At 43.1% G+C, this 22,394-nt stretch overlaps 1 protein-coding gene across 2 annotated transcripts in view; it reads left to right on the top strand.

Annotated features, from left to right (window-relative positions):
* Positions 1-22,394, top strand: part of DNA2 (DNA replication helicase/nuclease 2) — a 44,966-nt gene that overhangs the window by 8,555 nt on the left and 14,017 nt on the right. For both annotated transcript variants that reach the window (XM_070752125.1, XM_070752126.1), the window contains exons 6-14: positions 988-1,195; positions 4,067-4,184; positions 6,352-6,514; positions 8,333-8,524; positions 8,685-8,915; positions 10,715-10,831; positions 10,926-11,035; positions 11,735-11,844; positions 19,961-20,185. In XM_070752125.1, the coding sequence (XP_070608226.1) occupies positions 988-1,195; positions 4,067-4,184; positions 6,352-6,514; positions 8,333-8,524; positions 8,685-8,915; positions 10,715-10,831; positions 10,926-11,035; positions 11,735-11,844; positions 19,961-20,185 (1,474 nt within the window). The remainder of the gene's footprint in view (positions 1-987; positions 1,196-4,066; positions 4,185-6,351; positions 6,515-8,332; positions 8,525-8,684; positions 8,916-10,714; positions 10,832-10,925; positions 11,036-11,734; positions 11,845-19,960; positions 20,186-22,394) is intronic.

The following is a 22,394-nucleotide window of genomic DNA, read 5'->3' as shown; positions in this document are numbered from 1 at the left end:
TATCTTGTCTTATCTTATTAGCTAAGATCTCTATTGCTATTACAAATAATTTTGGAGATAAAGGACATCCCTATGTCAGACTAATCTCATTGATTTCTTTGACTATGTCACAAAGGTGTTGGATCAAGGTGGTGCCATGGATATTGCCTACCTGGACTTCAGCAAAGCCTTTGATACGGTTCCACATAAAGAGCTGATAGATAAATTGGTGAAGATTGGACTTAATCCCTGGATAGTTCAATGGATTTGCAGCTGGCAACATGAGAAAATATTATTTTACTGAAAGAGTAGTAGATCCTTGGAACAAACTTCCTGCAGACGTGGTAGATAAATCCACAGTAACTGAATTTAAACATGCCTGGGATAAACATATATCCGTCCTAAGATAAAATACAGAAAATAGTATAAGGGCAGACTAGATGGACCATGAGGTCTTTTTCTGCCGTCAGACTTCTATGTTTCTATTATGGTTTAGTGGATCATAAACCCATCCTACTGTGTTTTATTCATAAATTATGTAAGCAAATCACCCCAGCACAAATTTGTATATACGTTTTCAAATTCCTTGGCTCCCTTCCTCAGTACAAATTGTTAAATTTTTATTATGTCACCTGAACTACCCAGTGACAACACATTTTCAAGCTTGTATTATTCATAGCTTTGCTGATGTTGTAGGCGGGCTATATTTAGTAGTCAGAAACAAGAAGCAGTTTGGTTGCATTTTTTACAGAAAATGTCCAATTTTTGCTGTGATCTTTGCAAAAGGCTGGTTATGTTTATGAATGTGCTGAATATTTGTGCTGATGTGTTCTTTAGTACAGGAGCTAAACACAGACAAATAACAGCCTAAGTTGTTTAGAAGTTTTCTCTTACTATTTCAGTCTTCTATTCAAGAGGAGTGAAGAATTTTAATTGTTCTTCCTTGTGTCTTTCAGGAAATGCATAGTTAACAGTTCAAATTAACATATACAAATTGTTTTGTGACAGGCTAGGAGCTAAGTCCTGTTATAGTGTCAAGGTTACCAAATTCCTGGACGTTGAAGAGAATATCTGGTGCCCCAGATTTGGCTTAAAGGGAAAGATTGATGTTACAGCAGAAGTAACCATTCATGAAAGATCTAAAACTCAGACCAGAATAATGCCACTGGAGCTTAAAAGTGGAAAACAGTCTAACTCTGTAGAGCATAGAAGTCAGGTACATGTATATGGAATGTTAAGCTTAATTACATGAAGAATATAAGATTATTGAAAGCATCTACAGTATAAGAGCATCCTGATGGACATAATTGCAAAACATTTTGTAGATAATCTTCTGCCTTGGTAAGGCCACACTTGAAATACAATGTTCCCTCGATTTTCGCGGGTTTGAACTTCGCGACTATCCTATACCACGGTTTTTCAAAAAATATTAATTAAAAAATACTTCTGTTTTTTTCCCTATACCATGGTTTTTCCCGCCTGATGATGTCATACGTCATCGCCAAACTAATAATTTTTCCAAATAAATAACAAAAAAATAATTATTGTTAATAAATAATTATGTTTATAAATATCAGGATCACTAAGTGTCTTATTCAATGGTAAGTACAGTAGAACCTCGACATACGAGCTGCTCTATATACGAGCATTTCGAGATGCGAGCTAGGAGGGGAGGGATATTTCTGTTCTACTTACGAGCCCAAATTCGGGATATGAGCGCTCACCGCCTGTCCCTGTCAGCGGCCCAGCCACCTTCACCCGCCCGGACAACCGCCAGAGGGGCTCCTCCGGAGGGCCGCACGGGGAAGGGCTTGAGCCGCCGCCTTCTCCCTTCCCCGTGAGAGTGCCGCACCTCTTGTCTGCCCGGCCCGAGAGGCACAAACCCGCCGCTTATGCCGGGCGGCCTGCCTGGAACGCCAGCAATGCCGCCGGGCCGAGCTCCCTCCCTCCGTCGCAGACGCCGCGCCAGTCCCGCCAGCCCGACTTCCCCGGCCGGTTCCGAGCGGGGCCGCCCTCGCCAAGCTAAGCCAGCCGCCCGGGCGAGCCACGGCAAGACCGGCTTCCCACCGACGGCCTCGCCCGAGGGAGGGGGGAATTGGGGCGGGCGCCCGGGGCTCCGAGCGGCTCTCCTGGCAGCCCCCTTTGCCTCCCGCTCTTGCCCGGCTCCTCCGCGGCATCTCCGGGCTCCACCTCCGGCGGGGACGCAGACCGGGAAGGCAGGCGGAGCCGGAGGTCAAGCGCCCGCCGTGCTCCTCCCGCCTCTGGCCACACACCGTGGGACCGGACCCCCCCGTCCCCGCGCCTACCGCGCACCGCTCGCCTTCCCGGGCAGCCCGACACTCCGGATCGCTCGCTCCCTTGCGCGTCCTGCCTGCCGCCAAGCCCCGCCCGCCGCCAGGCTCCTTCCATCCACTCGGCCCGGGCGACCGCTTTCCCGGGACGCAGGCGGAGCAAAGGCGGCAAAAGTGCCTCGGCCGCTCCGGCTGGGCCGACACCCCGCCCCCGGTGTCCTGATGGTCGATCCTCCCGCTTACCGGGAATCCTGGGAGTTGAAGAGCAGCGCCACCCCCGCCGCTGCCCGCCGCCTGCCAGTCGCTGTTGTTCCAGTTTGGTGCTGCCGCCGCCGCGAGGCTGCCAAGAAACGGAGCGACCGGAGGAGGCAGCGCAGCCGTCCGGGCTCTTTGGCTCCTGCAGCTTTGGCCACCGGCCAGTTGGCGTTCTAGGCGGCGGCAGCAGCGGAGTCCGTAGCGGAGCCGCTCGTCCAGGGGGCCCTTGGAGAAGGCGCCCTCCGCGCCGCTCCCCCCCCCCCGCCTGCCTTGGGGCGGTTTCCAGCCTTCCACCTGGAAGTAGTATCCAGTATTGGGCTTGCACGCATTAATCGCTTTTCCATTGTTTCCTATGGGAAACAATGTTTCGTCATACGAGCTTTTCGACTTACGAGCCTCCTTCCGGCACCAGTTAAATTCGTAAGTCGAGGTTCTACTGTACCAGTAATAATGGTGAGTAAATTATTGTTAAGGGAATGAGAAATGGTAATTTAGGGGTTTCAAGTGTTAAGGGATGGTTTGTGATACTGTCCATAGCCAAAAATGGTGTATTTACTTCTGCATCTCTACTTCGCGGAAATTCGACTTTCGCGGGTGGTCTCAGAATGCATTCCCCGCGAAAATTGAGGGAACACTGTATTGCATTTAGTTTTGGTCACCGCGATGCAAAAAGGATGTTGAGACTCTAGAAAGAGTGCAGAGAAGAGCAACAAAGATGGTTAGGGGACTGGAAGCTAAAACATGAAGAACGGTCGCAGGAACTGGGTATGTGCAGTTTGATGAAAAGAAGCACTGGGGAGACTTGATAGCAGTGTTCCAATATCTCAGGGGATGCTACAAAGAAGAGGGAAGCAGGCTATTCTCCAAAGCACCTGATGGTAGAACAAGTAGCAATGGGCGGAAACTAATCAAGGAGAGAAGCAACTTAGAATTAAGAAATTTCCTTACACTTAGAACAATTAATCAATGGAACAGCTTGCCTCAAGAAGTTGTGAATGCTCTAACACTGAAAGTTTTAAAGAAGATGTTGGATAACCATTTATCTGAAGTGGTGTAGGGTTTCCTGTCTAAGCAGGGGGTTGGACTAGAAGACCTCCGAGGTCCCTTTCAACTGTATTATGCTATGCTATGCTGGGTTGAATGACACTTACTTTCTATGATTCCCTGATACTGCCTTTTTGGTCTTCATAGTTGAAAGGTGCCAGGAATATCTCATTTGACATTCCTGGCAAGTTAGGAGAAGACTTATCATTTGTAACAGCCAGCTACCGAAGTCTGTTTAATATAATGGTTAGAATATTTTTGAGGGAGGAATGTTTTCATTTAAGCAAAGGCAAGCCATCATCTGATGCAATTATATGAGATTGTTTCTGGGGTTAGAATTTACATAGCCCTTACTCTGCATTGATTATCTTAGGGTGGTCACATGCCATAAAATATTGAATAGTTTTAATGATTTTTCTCAGTAAACTAAAATGCTGCAAATATCTTCAATTTTTTTTAATGTTTAATTTTTGATTTTGTTTTAAATACCTTTTTAGGTAATTTTGTATTCCTTACTGTGTCAAGAAAGGCGAGTTGATCCCGAAGGTGGATTTCTTGTATATTTGAAAACAGGCAATATGATTCCTGTAGATGGAAGCCGTATGGATAGGAGAGGTAACTTTTGTGATAGCAAAAATATCTTTGAGGAAAAGAGGAGTTACACTATTTTCTCCTCCATCTTTCTGTTGTACTGTTTTCATGGTGGCCTCTCTGTCTGTCTGTCTGTCTCTCTCTCTCTCTCTCTCTCTCACTCTGTGCATTTTATGGCAAAAAACAACCTTGTAAAAAATACATATTTATTTATTTATTTATTAGATTTGTATGCCGCCCCTCTCCGTAGACTTGGGGCGGCTTACAGCAATGATAAAAACAATATATAATGACAAATCTAATAGTTAGAATCTAACATAACAATAATACATTTAAAAAGTCTAAAAAACAAGAAACCCCAATATATATATAAATTTGAAACACACATAATACAGTAGTCCCTCGCTATACCGCGCTTCACCTACTGCGGCTTCACTTGATCGCGGGTTTCTGAGGAAGTCAATCGGCAGATTTAAACAGCCCGCCAAACTCGATCGGCAGGTTTTTTTTAAAAAAAAGAAATCTAAAATTGTAAATACTGTATTTAAATACTGTATCTAAAATAAATACTGTGTGGGAAGGGTTTATAAACACTTAAAACAATGAAAACTTACCAAACAATTACAATATAAATACTTAAATAAGTACTATCAGTCGATAAATTCCCCATCACGGATTTCACCTATCGCGGCCAGGTCTGGAACGTAACACCAGCGATAGGTGAGGGACTACTGTATAGAGAAGTAGGAGTAGACACTTTTTAAAGCTTAAATGGGCACGATTGGAGAGGGTTCTAAAAGCATTGCAGGACAACCTGCACTTTTTCTTATTTTACAAGCTCAGTTGGCGTACAGTGTTCCCTCGATTTTTGCAGGTTCGAACTTCGCGAATAGCCACGGTTTTTCAAAAAATATTAATTAAAAAATACTTTGCGGCTTTTTTTCCTATACCACGGTTTTTCCCACCCAATGACATCATATGTCATTGCCAAACAAATAAATAACAAAAAATAATAATTATTGTTAATAAATATTTATGTTTATAAATATCAGGATCACTAAGTGCCTTATTCAATGGTGAGTACCAGTAATAATGGTGAGTAAATGGTTGTTAAGGGAATGGGAAATGGTAATTTAGGGGTTTAAAGTGTTAAGGGAAGGCTTGTGATACTGTCCATGGCCAAAAATGGTGTATTTGCTTCCGCATCTCTACTTCGTGGAAATTCGACTTTCACGGGCGGTCTCAGAACGCATCCCCCGCGGAAATCGAGGGAACACTGTATATTCACTACATTCCCTATTCTGTGTCAAAAAGGTTGAATTATGTTATGTGGCAGCTGGAAATATCTAAAGCTGCGGCCCCATTTGGCAAAGACATTTCTGAGAATCCTCTTTTCCCTCCTTTACTGCTTGATGTTGTCCTCTTTAACATGTTGCCCATCATTACAGTTGCAAATCATTTTGATCAAAAACAAATATAATTTTGTGGGTAACATAAAGAACTTATTTCTCAAATTGTTTAGCGGTATTTGTAGGCTGCCCACATCCTAATGAACCTTGGGTGGTGAATAAAGCCATAAGAGAAACCTAATACAAATTACTGTATTTTTGGAGCATAAGACGCACTGGAGTATAAGATGCACCTTAGTTTTGCGGGAGGAAAATAGGGGAAAGAATCTGCTTACGAGATATTCATCTGGCTAGCATCCTTAGTCTGGTCCACTTCAGCACATTATTTTATCCCCTGGTTAGGGCTCTAAAAAAGTATCTTTCTACTTGTAAATAAACTTTAAAATCTTCTTACTCCTTTCTTCTTACTTTCCTCTTTTATAAATCACCCTTATTTATCTATTATTACCCAATACATATAGGTATATACATGTATTAGAAATTGATATTCCATTGGAAACGGGACATAAGATTTACTAGTACAATTTAAGATATAACTGGTAATAATAAGGATACTGTTTATTTATATAGTTTGAGAAATATTATAATGACACTAAGAAATTTACGTAGCATGATGTATAATGTTATTATTTTTCCAAATTCTTTGATTTTGTATTCTGTTTCCCTACCCTTTTTATTCTTCTGTTCATACTTCCCCTCCCTCCCCCTTTTTTTCTGTATTTATAAATAAACTATATTAAAAAAAAAGTATCTGAACTTGTTTCTCTTTTTCTCCTTTGCAGAACTGATTAAGCTGAGAAATCAGTTGGCCTTCTATTGTATTCACAACACTCATAAATCTATAGGAAAAAAGCAAACACAGCTTGCTCCTCTGCCTCCTTTGATTAATGATAGCCAAGCATGTAGCTATTGCTCTCAGAAGCAGAACTGTGTACTTTATAGTAGGTAAGTTTCTTTTAAAGCATTTATATGAAAGTGGCTTAGAATGGCTGATACCATAACTTCAAGAATCATTCTTCGTTTGGTATAAGGCAGTGTTTTTCAACCAGTGTGCCGTGGCACACTAGTGTACCGCGGAACATGGTTAGGAGAGAGAAAGTGAAAGAGCAAGAGAGAGAGAGAGAGAGAGAGACACTGAGGGAGAGAGAGCAAGAGAGAGAGGGGGGAGGGAGAGAGAGAGAGAAAGCAAGAAAGCAAGAGAGAGAGAAATAGAGAGAAAGAAAGAGTGTGAGAGAGAAAGCAAGAGAGAGAAAGAGTGAGTGAGAGAGAGAGAGAGAAAGCAAGAGAAAGAAAGAAAGCAAGAGAGAGAGAAATAGAGAGAAAGAAAGTGTGAGAGAGAAAGCAAGAGACAGAAAGAGTGAGTGAGAGAGAGAGAAAGCAAGAGAAAGAAAGAAAGCAAGAGAGAGAAATAGAGAGAAAGAAAGAGTGTGAGAGAGAAAGCAAGAGAGAGAAAGAGTGAGTGAGAGAGAGAGAAAGCAAGAAAGAGAGAGGAGAGGAAGGGTGAGAGAAATGAGAGAAAATAAATAAATGAGAAAATGACTGAGGCGGAGAATGAGAGGAAAGAGAGAGAAACAAAAGAGAGAGAAAAGTGACTCTGATTTAAAGCATATGATAAAAAGCATCCAAAGAATAAGAGAGGAAAACTCCCAGCCCTCACCTGTTTTTGGAAAGAATAAGAGAGGAAAAAACACAGCCCTCACCTGTTTTTGGAAATGGTTCAAGAGTGTGTATACACACACACACACACACACACACAAGGGGGAGATAATATGTATACAGTGGTCCCCCGAGTTTCGCGATCTCGATCATTGCGAAACGCTATATCGCGATTTTTCAACCCGGAAGTAAAAACACCATCTGCGCGTGCGCGCCCTTTTTTCTATGGCCATGCATGCATAGATGGCGCCGGGCAGATCAGCTGCTGGGCGGCTTCCCTGGGTCTTCCCCCTCTTGCTGGCGGGAGGGCGAGCGGCGGGCATCAGCGAGGAGTTTGCGTGGGCGGCGGGGAAACCCCAGCGCCGCTTCCCAGCTGAGTCCTGAAGCCAAACGCGGAAGTTCGCTTCAGGACTCAGCTGGGAAGCGGCGCGAGCGAACGGCGTGGGCGGGCGAAGGGCGGGCACGCGGGCAGGCAGGTGGCGGACAAGCGGCGGGCGGACAAGCGGCGGGCGCGGCATCAGCAAGGAGTTTGCGTGGGCGGCGGGGAAACCCCAGCGCCGCTTCCCAGCTGAGTCCTGAAGCCAAACGCGGAAGTTCGCTTCAGGACTCAGCTGGGAAGCGGCACGAGTGAACGGCGTGGGCGGGCGAAGGGCGGGCGCGCGGGCGGGCAGGCAGCGGACAAGCGGCGGGTGGACAAGTGGCGGGCGCGGCAGCAGCGAGGAGTTTGCGTGGGCGGCGGGGAAACCCCAATCTTCGTCTCCTCGCTGCTGCGGCGGAAGTAAAAACACCATCTGCGCATGCGCAGATGGTGTTTTTACTTCCGCACCGCTACTTCACGAAAAACCGATCATCGCGAGGGGTCCTGGAACGGAACCCTCGCGATAATCGGGGGACCACTGTACTATGTATTGTCTTAGAGTGTCATTTTGTGTCATTTTGGTTGGTGGCGTGCCCCAGGATTTTGTAAATGTAAACAATGTGCCGCGGCTCAAAAAAGGTTGAAAATCACTGGTATAAGGAACCATGTAATAGAGGGTTGAACAGGAAAACAGGAATCATACATTCTAGATTTTTTTTCAGATGGATTCATATTCAGTTGTGTTTCAGGGCTGTAGAAGACCAGGAAGATGTCTTAATACCTCCAGATATGGTGGCTGCTATTGAAAAGGAGATCTGTCATCTAAAGCCTTCTCACTTGGAATATTTTCACCTCTGGTATCTAATGCTAACTTTGGAGTCGCAGTATAAAGATGGGAAAAAAGGGCGTAAAAATATATGGATGCTGTCGGCTGCAGAAAGGTAAGAGAAAGACTTAAAGCGAGAATTAACGGTGATTTTTGCAAGCTCATTTGTAAACTTCAATCTACACACTACAATAAGAAAAAAGAAATGGCATAGGTTTTTTTTTCTAATGGAAGAAATCCAAACCCAGTTTATTCTTTATTCTTGATGTTTGCAGAGAGAAACATGGGGACTGCATTGGAAATATGGTCAGGATGGAAAATGTAGTAGAAGTTTCGGATGGACAGTATCTACATTGGTTCCAGCGTAGGGATGATTGTGTGCCAATCACAACTTTGATGGTTGGAGACAGAGTGGTTCTAAGTGATGAAGACAGGAGTTTGCTTGGCTTATCTACTGGCTACATTCAGGAGGTCAATAGAACCAAAGTTTCCTGCTTATTGGATAGGTATTGATTGCATTGTATTGCTTGCATTTTATATTTCGCTTGCTGAGAATTAAAAAAACATATATTTTCTAATTGCAGAATAAGATTACATGTGCCCGCTAATAAACTGTTCTGACCTAGGATTCCACAAACCACGAAGCATACTCCTTGTCCTAACAACAACCCCCTTTTATTAGGTTACTGTGAATTCTTGTCATTCACATCCAACGAAGCATACTCTTTGTCCTAATAACAACCCCCTTTTATTAGGTTACTGTGAATTCTTCTCATTCACATCCAACGAACACTTTCAAGGGTAAATTTACAGTCACAGACCTTATCTGGCTTGGAGAGCTGCCAGGCCGATATCTTCAAAACTTGGCAATGAGTCTCTAAGAGTCATGAACCAATTAACCGAACTAATTGTCTCCGACCAACTCCTATCTCCTTTCACTCCTCTTTTATTCCCTATGGAAGGGGTCATTCATCGTCCACCAGTGGCCTTACTCCCAAGACGACCTTTGTTCCTTAGCTGTTCCCTTTGTCTGGCAGCTCTGCGCATGTCCATACTGGGAACAGGCTCCAGTTGTTCATCTGCTTCACTGCTATCTGATTCTAAAGGCAGCTGATAACTGTCGGCCTGCCCTGGCCCTATCTTTGCCTCCGCCAAGAGTCGCCCCCAGATTCCAGGATTGGCCCATGTGCCTCCCCAACTTCCTCACTGTCCAGATCTACAGTAGTACCTCTAGATACGAGCTGCTCCACGTGCGAGTATTCCAAGTTACGAGCCGCGACGCGAGCAAAATTTCTGTTCGACACCCGAGCTCAAATTCGGGATACGAGCCGAGCTTCCACTAGGTGGCGGAAGAATCTCCTTGCTTCCAGTTATCTCGGCGCGAAAAACAAAGTCTAAAGGCATTCGTTCGAGATGCGAGTTGATCGACTTACGAGCTCGGGTCTGGAACGAATTAAACTCGTATGTCGAGGTACCACTGTACTGGCTGCTGGCAAACCACATTATAAACAGCAATATTTCTATTTCCTCCGATGTGGTCAGATCTGTATAAAGATTCTTGCGTGTCTGCCTTATTGAAGGTGCTTTGTTAAGTATCAATACTGTGTGTACTTTGGATTTTATGCAGTATTAGCAAAATGCTTTTCTCTTGAGATGTGTGAATGTCAGGATGAGGTGTGTTCCTGGTGAGAAATGGAACTTGAATAGAAGCCACTATATCTATTATTATTATTATTATTATTATTATTATTATTATTATTATTATTATTATTATTTATTGGATGTGTATGCCGCCCCTCTCCGTGGACTTGGGGCGGCTAACAACAGTGACAAAAAACAGAATGTAAAAAACCAATACCATAACAGCTAAAAACCCTTGTTATAAAACCAATCATACATACAAACATACCATGCATAAATTGTAGAAGCCTAAGGGGAAAGATTATCTTAATTCCCCCATGCCTGACGGCAGAGGTGGGTTTTGAGGAGCTTACGAAAGGCAAGGAGGGTGGGGGCTATTCTAATCTCTGGGGGGGAGTTGGTTCCAGAGGGTCGGGGCCACCACAGAGAAGGCTCTTCCCCTAGGCCCCGCCAACCGACATTGTTTAGTTGACGGGACCCGGAGAAGGCCCACTCTGTGGGACCTAACTGGTCACTGGGATTCGTGCGGCAGAAGGCGGTCTCTGAGATAATCTGGCCCACAGTTGAAATGGCCAGCAGATTTAAATACGTATTTAAATACATATCTTGTATGGGCATTTGAACGTCTTGTGGAATTTTACTGGTTCTGTTTAATGTGTTTCAGGAATTTATCTCATCTCCCTGGGGATACTGTATATAGATTAGATCATGAGGAAGGAGCGCTTGGCATGGAAGCTCCTTTAGCAAATCTTTCTAAATTAATGGAAAATTCTCCTGCCAGGTACTTTTCTGGTCTTTTATTTCTACACAAGTAACATTACTCTTAGACATATTTCCACACTTGACAATTTCATCTTCCCTCTCTTCTCTTTTAGTGAAAAGCTTCGTAGCTTAATAATAGACTTCTACAAGCCACAATTTGTTCAATACTTGAGTTCTGTTCTTCCTTCAGAAGCGAAGGACACGGTTGCAAACATTCTGAAAGGTACAGCGGACAAAATATTATTACTTATAATTTATTTATCATTTTTAAAACTGCCCATCTCCCTCATAGAGGGAAAAAGAGTTCAGTTTTCAGAGCATTAAATTAATACCTTAGATGGAAGTATATTTTCTCTGTATAGGAAACAAAGACTAAATGGACTTTTAAAGGTAATATTCTAGCATGGGTATTCAAATACAGTGGTACCTCTACTTACGAACTTAATTCATTCCATGACCAGGTTCTTAAGTAGAAAAGTTTGTAAGAGGAAGCAATTTTTCCAATTAGGAATCAATGTAAAAGTAAATAATGCGTGCGATAGGGGAAACCACAGGGAGGGTGGAGGCCCTGTTTCCTCCCAGGAGATTCCTAGAGAGACCCCATGGAGGCTTCTCCCCATCTTTTCCGGCCCTGTTTCCTCCCAAGAGGTTCCTAGAGAGGCCACACGGAGGCTTCTTCCTGCCTTTTCCGGCTACAGTTTCGGATGCTGGGGTTTGTAAGTGGAAAATGGGTTCTTGAGAAGAGGCAAAAAGAATATTGAACACCTGGTTCTTATCCAGAAAAGTTTGTAAGCAAAGGTGTTCTTAGGTAGAGGTATCACTGTACTTTCTCTCTTAATGCTATTTACAGAGAAGAAATAGAGTATGGTTTTAGTTAACATGGAGGTTAATAATTTTTTTCTCTTTGTTTGGTAAATCCTAGGCTTGAACAAACCCCAGAAACAAGCAATGAAACAAGTTCTCCTTTCAAAGGATTACACCCTTATTGTTGGCATGCCTGGAACGGGAAAGACTACGACGATTTGTGCTTTGGTAAGGTCTTGAATAAGCCTCTGACTTTAAAAAAGGATTAGCAACTGCCCCTTTGTTTAAAAGTTTGACCTAATGCTAAGGTGAATATGATAATTTTGAGACTCAAATTGTAACGTCCAAAATGTAAAGAATTTTTAACAAAGCAACCCAGGATATGACTATATTCTTAATGTGGACATTATTTATGATACCTATTGAAACAATGAATTGTTGACAGTTAAGTCAGTGAAAATCTCAGATCTGTAAACCTGCAGCATGTATAAATTCGGTAGCTGTTTCACATTTAATTAATTAATTAGAATCCTCTCCAATATGGCAAAAAATATGTCAGAGCACATTGGGTAGCTGCTTCTGATTGTGAATAAATGTGCCAGCCCTCCACTTCATTGTTAATCATAGAATAATAGAATTGGAAGGCCTCTTGGAGGTCTTATAGTCCAACTCCTCCTGAGCAGGAGACCCTGTATCATTTCAGACAAATGGTTGTCTACTTTTTGAAAGTCTTTGGTGACGAAGCACCCACAACTTCTGAAGGCAAGCTATTCCACTGGTTGATTCAATTCAGTTCAATTCAATTTATTAGATTTGTATGCCGCTCCTCTCCGAAGACTCGGGGCGGCTCACAACAGTAATAAAAAACAATATTATAGCGAAACAAATCTAATACAGTGATACCTCGGTACTCGAACGCTTTGGTTCTCGTACATTTCGGATAACGAACAAAATTTTCGGCAAAATTTGCTTCGGTATCTGAACAAAAATTCAGATACCGAACAGCCAGAGAAAATTTTGTTCATTATCCGAAATGTTACCGCCGGGGGCTGCTGCAATCCCAGCAGCTTCAGTGGGCTGAGGAGTTCTATAATTCCTCCAAGCTGCAGGAAGGGTGAGGGCTGCTGCAATCCCGGCAGCTTCGGGGGGCTCCTTTCCTCATTGCTTCTTCTTATTACCTGTAAGCAGCTGCAAAAACTTTCTCCTTCCTGGTGGCGGCTTCCCTTCGAGTAGCAACAGCGCTGGGAACGTCACGTGATGAAGGGAAGCCGCCGGAGCCATCTCAGCAGTTGCCGTCACTCCAGCAGCTTCTCTTCATTACGTGACGTTCCCGGCGCTGTTGCTCCTCGAAGGGAAGCAGCCACCGGGAAGGAGAAAGTTTTTGCAGCTACTTACAGGTAATAAGAGGAAGCAATGAAGAAAGGAGCCCCCTGAAGCTACTGGGATTGCAGCAGCCCCCACCCTTCCTGCAGCTTGGAGTACCAAATTTATTTATCCCATTGGAAATAAAGAAAATAGATTTAATTGGTTCCCAGCGAGTTAACGGGCTGGGAACCAATTAAATCCATTTCCATTATTTCCTATGGGATAAATAAATTCGGTACTCGACCAAATCGGTTCTCAACCACACTTCTGGAACGAATTGTGGTCGAGTACCGAGGTACCACTGTATTAAAAAGAAGCTCTCCACTGTAGGAAATTTCTCCTTCATTCTAGGGTGCGTCTCTCCTTAGTTTGTATCCATCCAATTTTTTCTTATTTTGCCTTTTAGTGCTTGGGAAAATAGTTTGACCTCCTCTTTGTAGGAGCCTCTCAAATATTGGAACACTCCAATCTTAGAGTATCAGGTGGCCTTCAATTCCTGTGTTTCTTTGCCTGCAGAGCCACCTCTGACTATAGTTGCTGAAAAATATTGACAGCCTTTTGTCACTTTAAGATGGGAAGAAATAAAGATGAAATAGGGTTAATAATCCTCATTTAGTAACCACAATTAGGGCTGGCAGCTCAACTCATAAAGTTATTTTTTCCATCATTACTGTGCACAGTTGCTAAATGAGGCAATTGCTAAGCAAGGATTACCGGTATTTAAATCACATTCTCCTACATGCCATCTGTGTTGCATTGTAATCTGCTTGTTGCACTCAGATCGCTATTCCTCACCCCTGAATTTACATAGTGTATAGACCCTTGCATGCCAGAAACATGAGAATAGAGTTCCCTTGTGCTGCCACTCAGATTTCCTACAGTGTGGAGGAAGTCTGCGCTTCAAGGCTTGATACACTTATGCTCTAGTCCAGTGATTTTCAACCTTTCTTGAGCCGCGGCACATTTTTTACATTTACAAAATCCTGGGGCACACCGCCAACCAAAATGACACTCTAAGACACTCTCCTCTCTTTTTCCATCCCTGTCTCCTTCCTCCCCCCTTGTGTGTGTGTGTGTGCACATTCTTGAACCATTTCCAAAAACAGGTGAGGGCTGGGGGGGTTTTCCTCTCTTATTCTTTGGGTGCTTTTTATCATCTGCTTTAAATCAAGAGTCACTTCTTTCTCTCTTTTGTTTCTCTCTCTTTCCTCTCATTCTCTGTCTCAATCATTTTCTCATTTCTCTTTTTTTCCTCCCCTTTTCTCTCTTTCTCTCTTGCTTTCTTTCTCTCTTTCTTTCTCTCTCTTTCTCTCTCTCTCTTGCTTTCTTTCTCTCTTTCTTTCTCTTTCTCTCTCTCTTGCTTTCTCTTTCTCTCTCTCTTGCTTTCTTTCTCTCTCTCTCTTGCTTTCTTTCTCTCTTTCTTTCTCTCTCTTTCTCTCTCTCTCTTGCTTTCTTTCTCTCTCTCTCTCTCTCAGCAAAAAGTTGCGAGACCGAAACCTGAGCTCCCTTTTTCGCGGCACACCTGACCATGTCTCGCGGCACACTAGTGTGCCACGGCACACTGGTTGAAAAACACTGCCCTAGTCACCTCCCATCTTGATTATTGCAACACACTCTACATGGGGCTTCCCTTGAAATACATCTGGAAGCTCCATTTGGTTCAAAATGCAACACCCCACATGGTTTTGTACAGACCCCAGCATGCACATGTGTCACCTCTCCTGTGGGAACAGCATTGGCAATTTGCTTCCAGATGTAACAAGATGCTGGTTATCACCTTTCAAGACGTTCATGGCTTGGGGCCAGGTTTTCTGATGGACGGTCAGTTGCTGTCACATGATCCGCCTGATCCACTAGAGTGGGGAAGCAAGGAATATTGTGGGTACTGTCCCTTAAGGAGGTACATCTGGTGGAACCTAGAAGAAGGACCTACTCCATAGTAGCTCCCTCCCTCTGGAACATCATCCCTTCAGAAATTAGACTGCCTCCCATTCTGACACTCTTTTATAAGGCCCTGAAGATGTGGTTTTGCCAGCGAGCCAGAGGAACATAGAACGGGATGGAGCCCATTAAAAGGGGTGATTTGAGTGTATGTTGTTGCCGAGTGGGGTGGGTGGGGCTTTTTAAATTATTTTATTTTATTTTTCATTTTATTTTTCTACATTGTGTTTTTGTGTATATATTGTCTGCGATTCGCCTAGAACTTCTGTGAGCAAATAAATGGCTATATAAATTTTCTAAAATAAATTTTAATTTTTTTTAAAAAAAATTATATACAATTTGAATATGTGCATGGCAGCTAGTGAAAAATGTCCGCGAATGGACTAGGGTGAGATTGGCCTTTACAGTTCTGTAAGGTTAAGGTTCCCCTTGCACATGTGTGCTAATCGTTCCTGACTCTAGAGGGCAGTACTCATCTTCGTTTCATAACCGAAGAGCCAGCGCTGTGTGAAGACATCTCCGTGGTCATGTGGTCGTCATGAGTAATGAGTCCTTGGAGAGGGGCAGCATACAAATCTAATAAATTATTATTATTAAATTATTATGACTGAAGGCGCACGGAACGCTGTTATCTTCCCACCAAAGGTGGTCCCTATTTTTCTACTTGCATTTTTTATGTGCTTTCAATCTGCTAGGTTGGCAGAACCTAGAACAAGTAGGTATGTATGTATGTATGTATTTATTATTTATTATTTATTTGATTTGATTTGATTTGATTTGATTTGTATGCCGCCCCTCTCCGCAGACTCGTGGCGGCTAACAACAGTAATAAAACAGCATATAATAATAATCCAATACTAAAAACAGTTAAAAACCCATTATTATAAAAACCAAACATACATACAGATATAACATGCATAAAATTGTAAAGGCCTAGGGGGAAAGAGTATCTCAATTCCCCCATGCCTGGCGGCAGAAGTGGGTTTTAAGCAGCTTACGAAAGGCAAGGAGGGTGGGGGCGATTCTAATCTCTGGGGGGAGTTGGTTCCAGAGGGCCGGGGCCGCCACAGAGAAGGCTCTTCCCCTGAGTCCTGCCAAGCGACATTGTTTAGTTGACGGGACCTGGAGAAGACCCACTCTGTGGGACCTAACTGGTTGCTGGGATTCATGCAGCAGAAGGTCCGGTGCCATGAAGGAAACCCGTTACTTGTCCCAACACCCTGTAACCGCTGAATTGCTGATCTTTCTGATTCGACAAGCTCATCATCTTAGCTGCTGTGTCCCTTCAATAGTTCTGTAGACTTTCCTAAAACATTTTCTGAATGTAAGAGTTGATGCCTTCTGATCTGCTCTCATATTACTTGGGGTGGGGTGGGATAGAAATCAGCCCAGGGGAACTAAATAAAACACGGGTTTTATTAAAAATGGGTGAACAGTACAGTCAGGCGGTAGGGAAAGCAAGTAGGATGCTTGGCTGCATAGCTAGAGATATAACAAGCAGGAAGAGGGAGATTATGATCCCGCTATATAGAGTGCTGGTGAGACCACATTTGGAATACTGTGTTCAGTTCTGGAGACCTCACCTACAAAAAGATATTGACAAAATTGAATGGGTCCAAAAACGGGCTACAAGAATGGTGGAAGGTCTTAAGCATAAAACGTATCAGGAAAGACTTAATAAACTATAAAATAGATGTAGTTGTTGATGATAAGGGGCAAACTAATAATGAAAATAATGTTCTTCGGGTAATGTGCACGAATGCTCGAAGCTTGAGCAACAAGCTCTGTGAGTTAATGGCCATAATATCTAGAGATAATTTGGATCTGGTTGCCATAACTGAGACATGGTTTAAGGATTCCAATGAATGGGAAATATCCATACCAGGATATACACTGTATAGGAAGGATAGAATAGAGAGAAGGGGAGGTGGAGTAGCCATTTATGTTAAAGAAAGTCTAAAAACAATACTAATTCAAAATACATGTAAAGATCTGGAGACCCTCTGGATTTGCATGCAAAATAAAGACGGTTCTGTCATTAGAATTGGGGTGATCTATAGGCCTCCAGGGCAATCTGAGGAACATGACAACAAGATGGTGGATGAGATTACCCTAATGGCAGTAAAGGGAGATATTGTGGTTATGGGTGATTTCAACATGCCTGATGTTGACTGGAATATCCCCAGTGCCCTTACATGCAAAAGTAAGAATATAGTAGAGGCCTTTACAGGAGCAGCTATGGCACAGCTAGTTAAGACACCAACTAGAGGGGAGAATATTCTAGATTTAGTTTTTACAAATGGGAATCGGGTTTCAGAGGTCAAGGTGGGAGAAAATTTAGGTTGCAGCGACCATCTATGTTTGTGGTTTGATGTAAAAACTGATTGTGAGCAATCCTATACTGCAACCAAAGTATTGGATTTCAGAAAAACAAATTTTAATGCAATGGGGGAATATTTAAATAATGAATTAAAGGGGAGGGATAAAATGGCAGGAGCGAGCACCCAGTGGACTGTATTAAAAAAGGCCATCTTAAAAGCCACAAGACTTTATGTAAAGCAAGTAACTAAAGGTAAAAGGAAGAAGAAACCGCTATGGTTTAGCAATGATGTAAGGGCTATAGTCAATGAAAAAAAGGCTGCCTATAGGAGGTATAAAGAGTCTGGAAGTATAGCTGATAGAGAGGTGTATAAAATGAGACAGAAGGAGGCGAAACAGATAATATATGCTGCTAAAGCCTCAAAAGAGGAAGAAATAGCAAAATCTGTAAAGAAGGGGGATAAAACCTTCTTCAGATATATTAGTGATAGGAAGAAGAAAAACTGCAGCATCACAAAGCTTAGTACCGGGAATAATACATGCATTAATGGTAATAAGGAGATCGCTGACCATTTCAATAGCTACTTCTGTTCAGTTTTCTCAAAGGACACCTTACAAAATAATACTATAGAGGGATATAGCATTGCTTCCAGCTGTACGGATTCAGCTCCAGTGATCTTAGAAGCCGATGTCTTAGAAGAACTTGAAAGATTAAAGATAAATAAGGCAATGGGTCCAGATGGCATCCATCCCAGAGTTCTTAAAGAACTCAGATCTGTCATTGCTACCCCCCTGACTGATTTGTTTAACCAATCCCTGTTAACAGGAGATGTTCCTGAGGATTGGAGAATGGCCAGTGTTGTGCCTATCCACAAGAAGGGCAGTAGAGAAGAAGCTGGAAACTACAGGCCAGTTAGCTTGACATCAGTTGTAGTTAAAATGATGGAGACTCTACTCAAAAAGAGGATAAATCAGCATCTAAAAAACAATAACTTATTGGACCCAAATCAGCATGGCTTTACTGAAGGCAAATCGTGTCAGACTAATCTCATTGAGTTCTTTGACTATGTCACAAAGGTGTTGGATCAAGGTGGTGCCGTGGATATTGCCTATCTGGACTTCAGCAAAGCCTTTGATACACTGAGAGCATATGTACCAATGACAAATTCCTTGTGTGTCCAATCACACTCTATTTATGATAGATAAATTAGTGAAGATTGGGCTTAATCCCTGGATAGTTCAGTGGATTTCAAGCTGGCTGAAGCATAGACATCAGAGAGTTATTGTTAATGGCGAGTATTCTGAGCAGAGACAGGTTACAAGCGGTGTGCCACAAGGGTCTGTTCTGGGTCCTATTCTTTTTAATATGTTTGTGAGTGACATAGGGGAAGGTTTGGTAGGGAAGGTTTGCCTATTTGCCGATGACTCTAAAGTGTGCAATAGGGTTGATATTCCTGGAGGGGTCTGTAATATGGTAAATGATTTAGCGTTACTAGATAAATGGTCAAAGCAATGGAAACTGCAGTTTAATGTTTCCAAATGTAAAATAATGCACTTGGGGAAAAGGAATCCTAAATCTGAGTATTGCATTGGCAGTTCTGTGTTAGCAAAAACTTCAGAAGAGAAGGATTTAGGGGTAGTGATTTCTGACAGTCTCAAAATGGGTGAGCAGTGTGGCCGGGCAGTAGGAAAGGCAAGTAGGATGCTTGGCTGCATAGCTAGAGGTATAACAAGCAGGAAGAGGGAGATTGTGATCCCCTTATATAGAGCGCTGGTGAGACCACATTTGGAGTACTGTGTTCAGTTCTGGAGACCTCACCTACAAAAAGATATTGACAAAATTGAACGGGTCCAAAGACGGGCTACAAGAATGGTGGAAGGTCTGAAGTATAAAACGTATCAGGAAAGACTTAATGAACTCAATCTGTATAGTCTGGAAGACAGAAGGAAAAGGGGGGACATGATCGAAACATTTAAATATGTTAAAGGGTTAAATAGGGTTCAGGAGGGAAGTGTTTTTAACAGGAAAGTGAACACAAGAACAAGGGGACACAATCTGAAGTTAGTTGGGGGAAAGATCAAAGGCAACATGAGAAAGTATTATTTTACTGAAAGAGTAGTAGATCCTTGGAACAAACTTCCAGCAGACGTGGTTGGTAAATCCACAGTAACCGAATTTAAACATGCCTGGGATAAACATATATCCATTGTAAGATAAAATACAGGAAATAGTAAAAGGGCAGACTAGATGGACCATGGGGTCTTTTTCTGCCGTCAGTCTTCTATGTTTCTATGTTTCTAACTCAATCTGTATAGTCTGGAGGACAGAAGGAAAAGGGGGGACATGATCGAAACATTTAAATATATTAAAGGGTTAAATAAGGTCCAGGAGGGAAGTGTTTTTAATAGGAAAGTGAACACAAGAACAAGGGGACACAATCTGAAGTTAGTTGGGGGAAAGATCAAAAGCAACATGAGAAAATATTATTTTACTGAAAGAGTAGTAGATCCTTGGAACAAACGTCCAGCAGACGTGGTAGATAAATCCACAATAACTGAATTTAAACATGCCTGGGATAAACATATATCCATTGTAAGATAAAATACAGAAAATAGTATAAGGGCAGACTAGATGGACCATGAGGTCTTTTTCTGCCGTCAGACTTCTATGTTTCGGGCTAAACTTACTTTCCCCTTGATTGTCTTTCCCATGTTTTAGGTTCGGATTCTTTACGCTTGTGGCTTCAGTGTCCTCTTAACTAGTTTCACCCATACAGCAGTTGACAATATCCTTCTTAAATTAGCCAAGTTCAAAGTAGGATTTTTGAGGCTGGGAAGAGTTCAGAAAGTTCATCCAGACATAAGGAGGTTTACAGAAGAAGAGATCTGTAGATCAAAATGCATCAAAACGGTGGCACAGTTGGAGGAACTTTATCAAAGTCAGGTAAGGAAAATGTCTTCCAGGAGTCTAGGGTTCCTAAAAAGAATCTCCACTGGGACGTTTATGTTGGTGATATTATGTTGTTTTAATTTCATAACATGTATGTCCTGAGATTATATAGGTCAGTGATGGCGAACCCATGGCACGGGTGCCACAGGTTGTTGTACATACTCCTGATCAGTTGGAGGATGATGAAGATATTGAGGATTCAGATAGTGTTCATGAATTAGTGGGGGGCCCGGGGTTACAGGTAGTAGAACAGGTGGGAGGCCAGCCACAGGATGGGGCTATGAGTTCAGGATCTAGTGAGGGAGAATCAGATGCTCGCTGGATTAACCCTAAATTCAGAAGGGTTCAAAAACGTAGAGAGCAGAGGTCTGGAAGAAGATATTAAGGAGAGGAATGGGTTAAATATTGTAGTGATGTATTTGGCACGTCTGGGGGTCAGTGGAGAAGAAGGGTGGAGTTTCAACGTTGCCGAAAGGAAAATGAATGTGTTTTTGCCACGCTAAAGTAAGCCAAAGTACAGTGATCCCTCTATTATCGCGAGGGTTCCGTTCCAAGACCCCTCGCGATAATCGATTTTTCGCGATGTAGGGTTGCGGAAGTAAAAACACCATCTGCGCATGCGCGCCCTTTTTTTTCTATGGCCGTGCATGCGTAGATGGTGGAGTTTGCGTTCCCCGCCGCCCACGCAAAGGGGAAACCCCGATTCGGCTCCTCGCTGCTGCTGCGCTACCGAGCAGATCAGCTACTGGGTGGCCGAAGGAACCTTCCCTGGGTCTTCCCCCTCTTGCTGGCGGGCGGGCGAGCGGCGGGCATCAGCGAGGAGCCGGGGTTTCCCCTTTGCGTGGGCGGCCGGGAAGACCCAGGTTGGGGGCTCGGGGGGGTGCTGGGAAGCCCCTCAGGCCGGCTGCGACCTTTTAAAACAGCCGTGCCACTTCCCAGCTGACTCCCGAAGCCAAACGCGGAAGTGGTTTTTTTTTTAATTAATATTTTGTTAAAAATCGCGATATAGCGTTTCGCGAAGATCGAGATCGCGAAACTCGAGGGATCACTGTATTTTGTATTGTTATCAGTCAGTGCTGCTGTTTTTCAAAGTTATGCTGTTAGGAAAATAAATCTTGTTTAAGTGAAGCAGAAGGAGGAATGTGAGAAATGCAGCTAAGAGAGAGATAACGGACCGAGTGCTGTATGGAATGTGTTTGAATTACAGGAGAGCAGAGAAATAAATGGAGTTTCTTTATTCATGAAATGGTGCATTTAATAAGAGTTATTTGTAATTGCTAAACTTCTACCAGAAACCAGAACACAGGTGGCACCTGGAGCCATATCTGCTGGCACACGGGCCATTGCCCTAGCTCAGCTCCAACATGCATGTGTGCGCCGGCCAGCTGATTTTTGGCTCACGCAGAGGCTCCGAGAGGGCATTTTTGGCTTCCAGAGAGTCTTCAGGGAGATGGGAGAGGGCATTTTTACCCTTCCCCGGCTCCAAAGGCTTCCCAGAAGTTGGGAAACAGTCTGTTCCAGCCTTCAGAGGGCCTCCAGGAGGTGGGGACGCTGTTTTCGCCCTCCCCAGGCATTGAATTATGGGTGTGGACATTCGTGCATATGCGATAGTGTGCATCCATGCTCTTTTGGCACCCGAGGGAAAAAAAGGTTCACCATCACTGATACAGGTTTAAATCCAATGAATAACAAAGGTACATTCATATCTACAACGAAGATATTGTATCTTTAATTTTGCATCTCCATTCTGCATGGTTTCCCTGCTTAAGAGAATAGATCGCAGTATCCGTGGTTCAGAGGTTGGCAAATCTGCAGTTTGGGGACTGCTTTTTCTTGCTTCACACATGTGCAAAAGAAAATGGATTCACCCACTCATAAACTACTATATTTTTTGGAGTATAAGACCAGTATCGGGTTCCTAACGGTACGTTTGAGTACGCCGCACTGGTAGTAAAAATAGAGTTGTGAACGCAGCTCTGGGTGTCCTGGGTGCACGTGTGGGCGTCCCAGCAAGATTTTACTTCTGCGCATGCAGAAAAAGCATCTAACAAAGATATGAAACAGGCAGAAACTAGAAGGAGTGGGTGGGTGGGAATAGCACAATATTACTATGAGTATTTTTATGTAAGATGTAAAATTAGTATACAGACAAAAGGATTGGAATTTGGAAGATGATTGTATTATGTACAATGTTATCATTATG

Source organism: Erythrolamprus reginae, chromosome 5 (assembly GCF_031021105.1).
Source record: "Erythrolamprus reginae isolate rEryReg1 chromosome 5, rEryReg1.hap1, whole genome shotgun sequence".
In the NCBI taxonomy this organism is placed as follows: domain Eukaryota; kingdom Metazoa; phylum Chordata; class Lepidosauria; order Squamata; family Dipsadidae; genus Erythrolamprus; species Erythrolamprus reginae.
The sequence above is the reverse complement of the archived record's forward strand: the minus strand, read 5'-3'. Positions and strand labels throughout refer to the sequence as shown.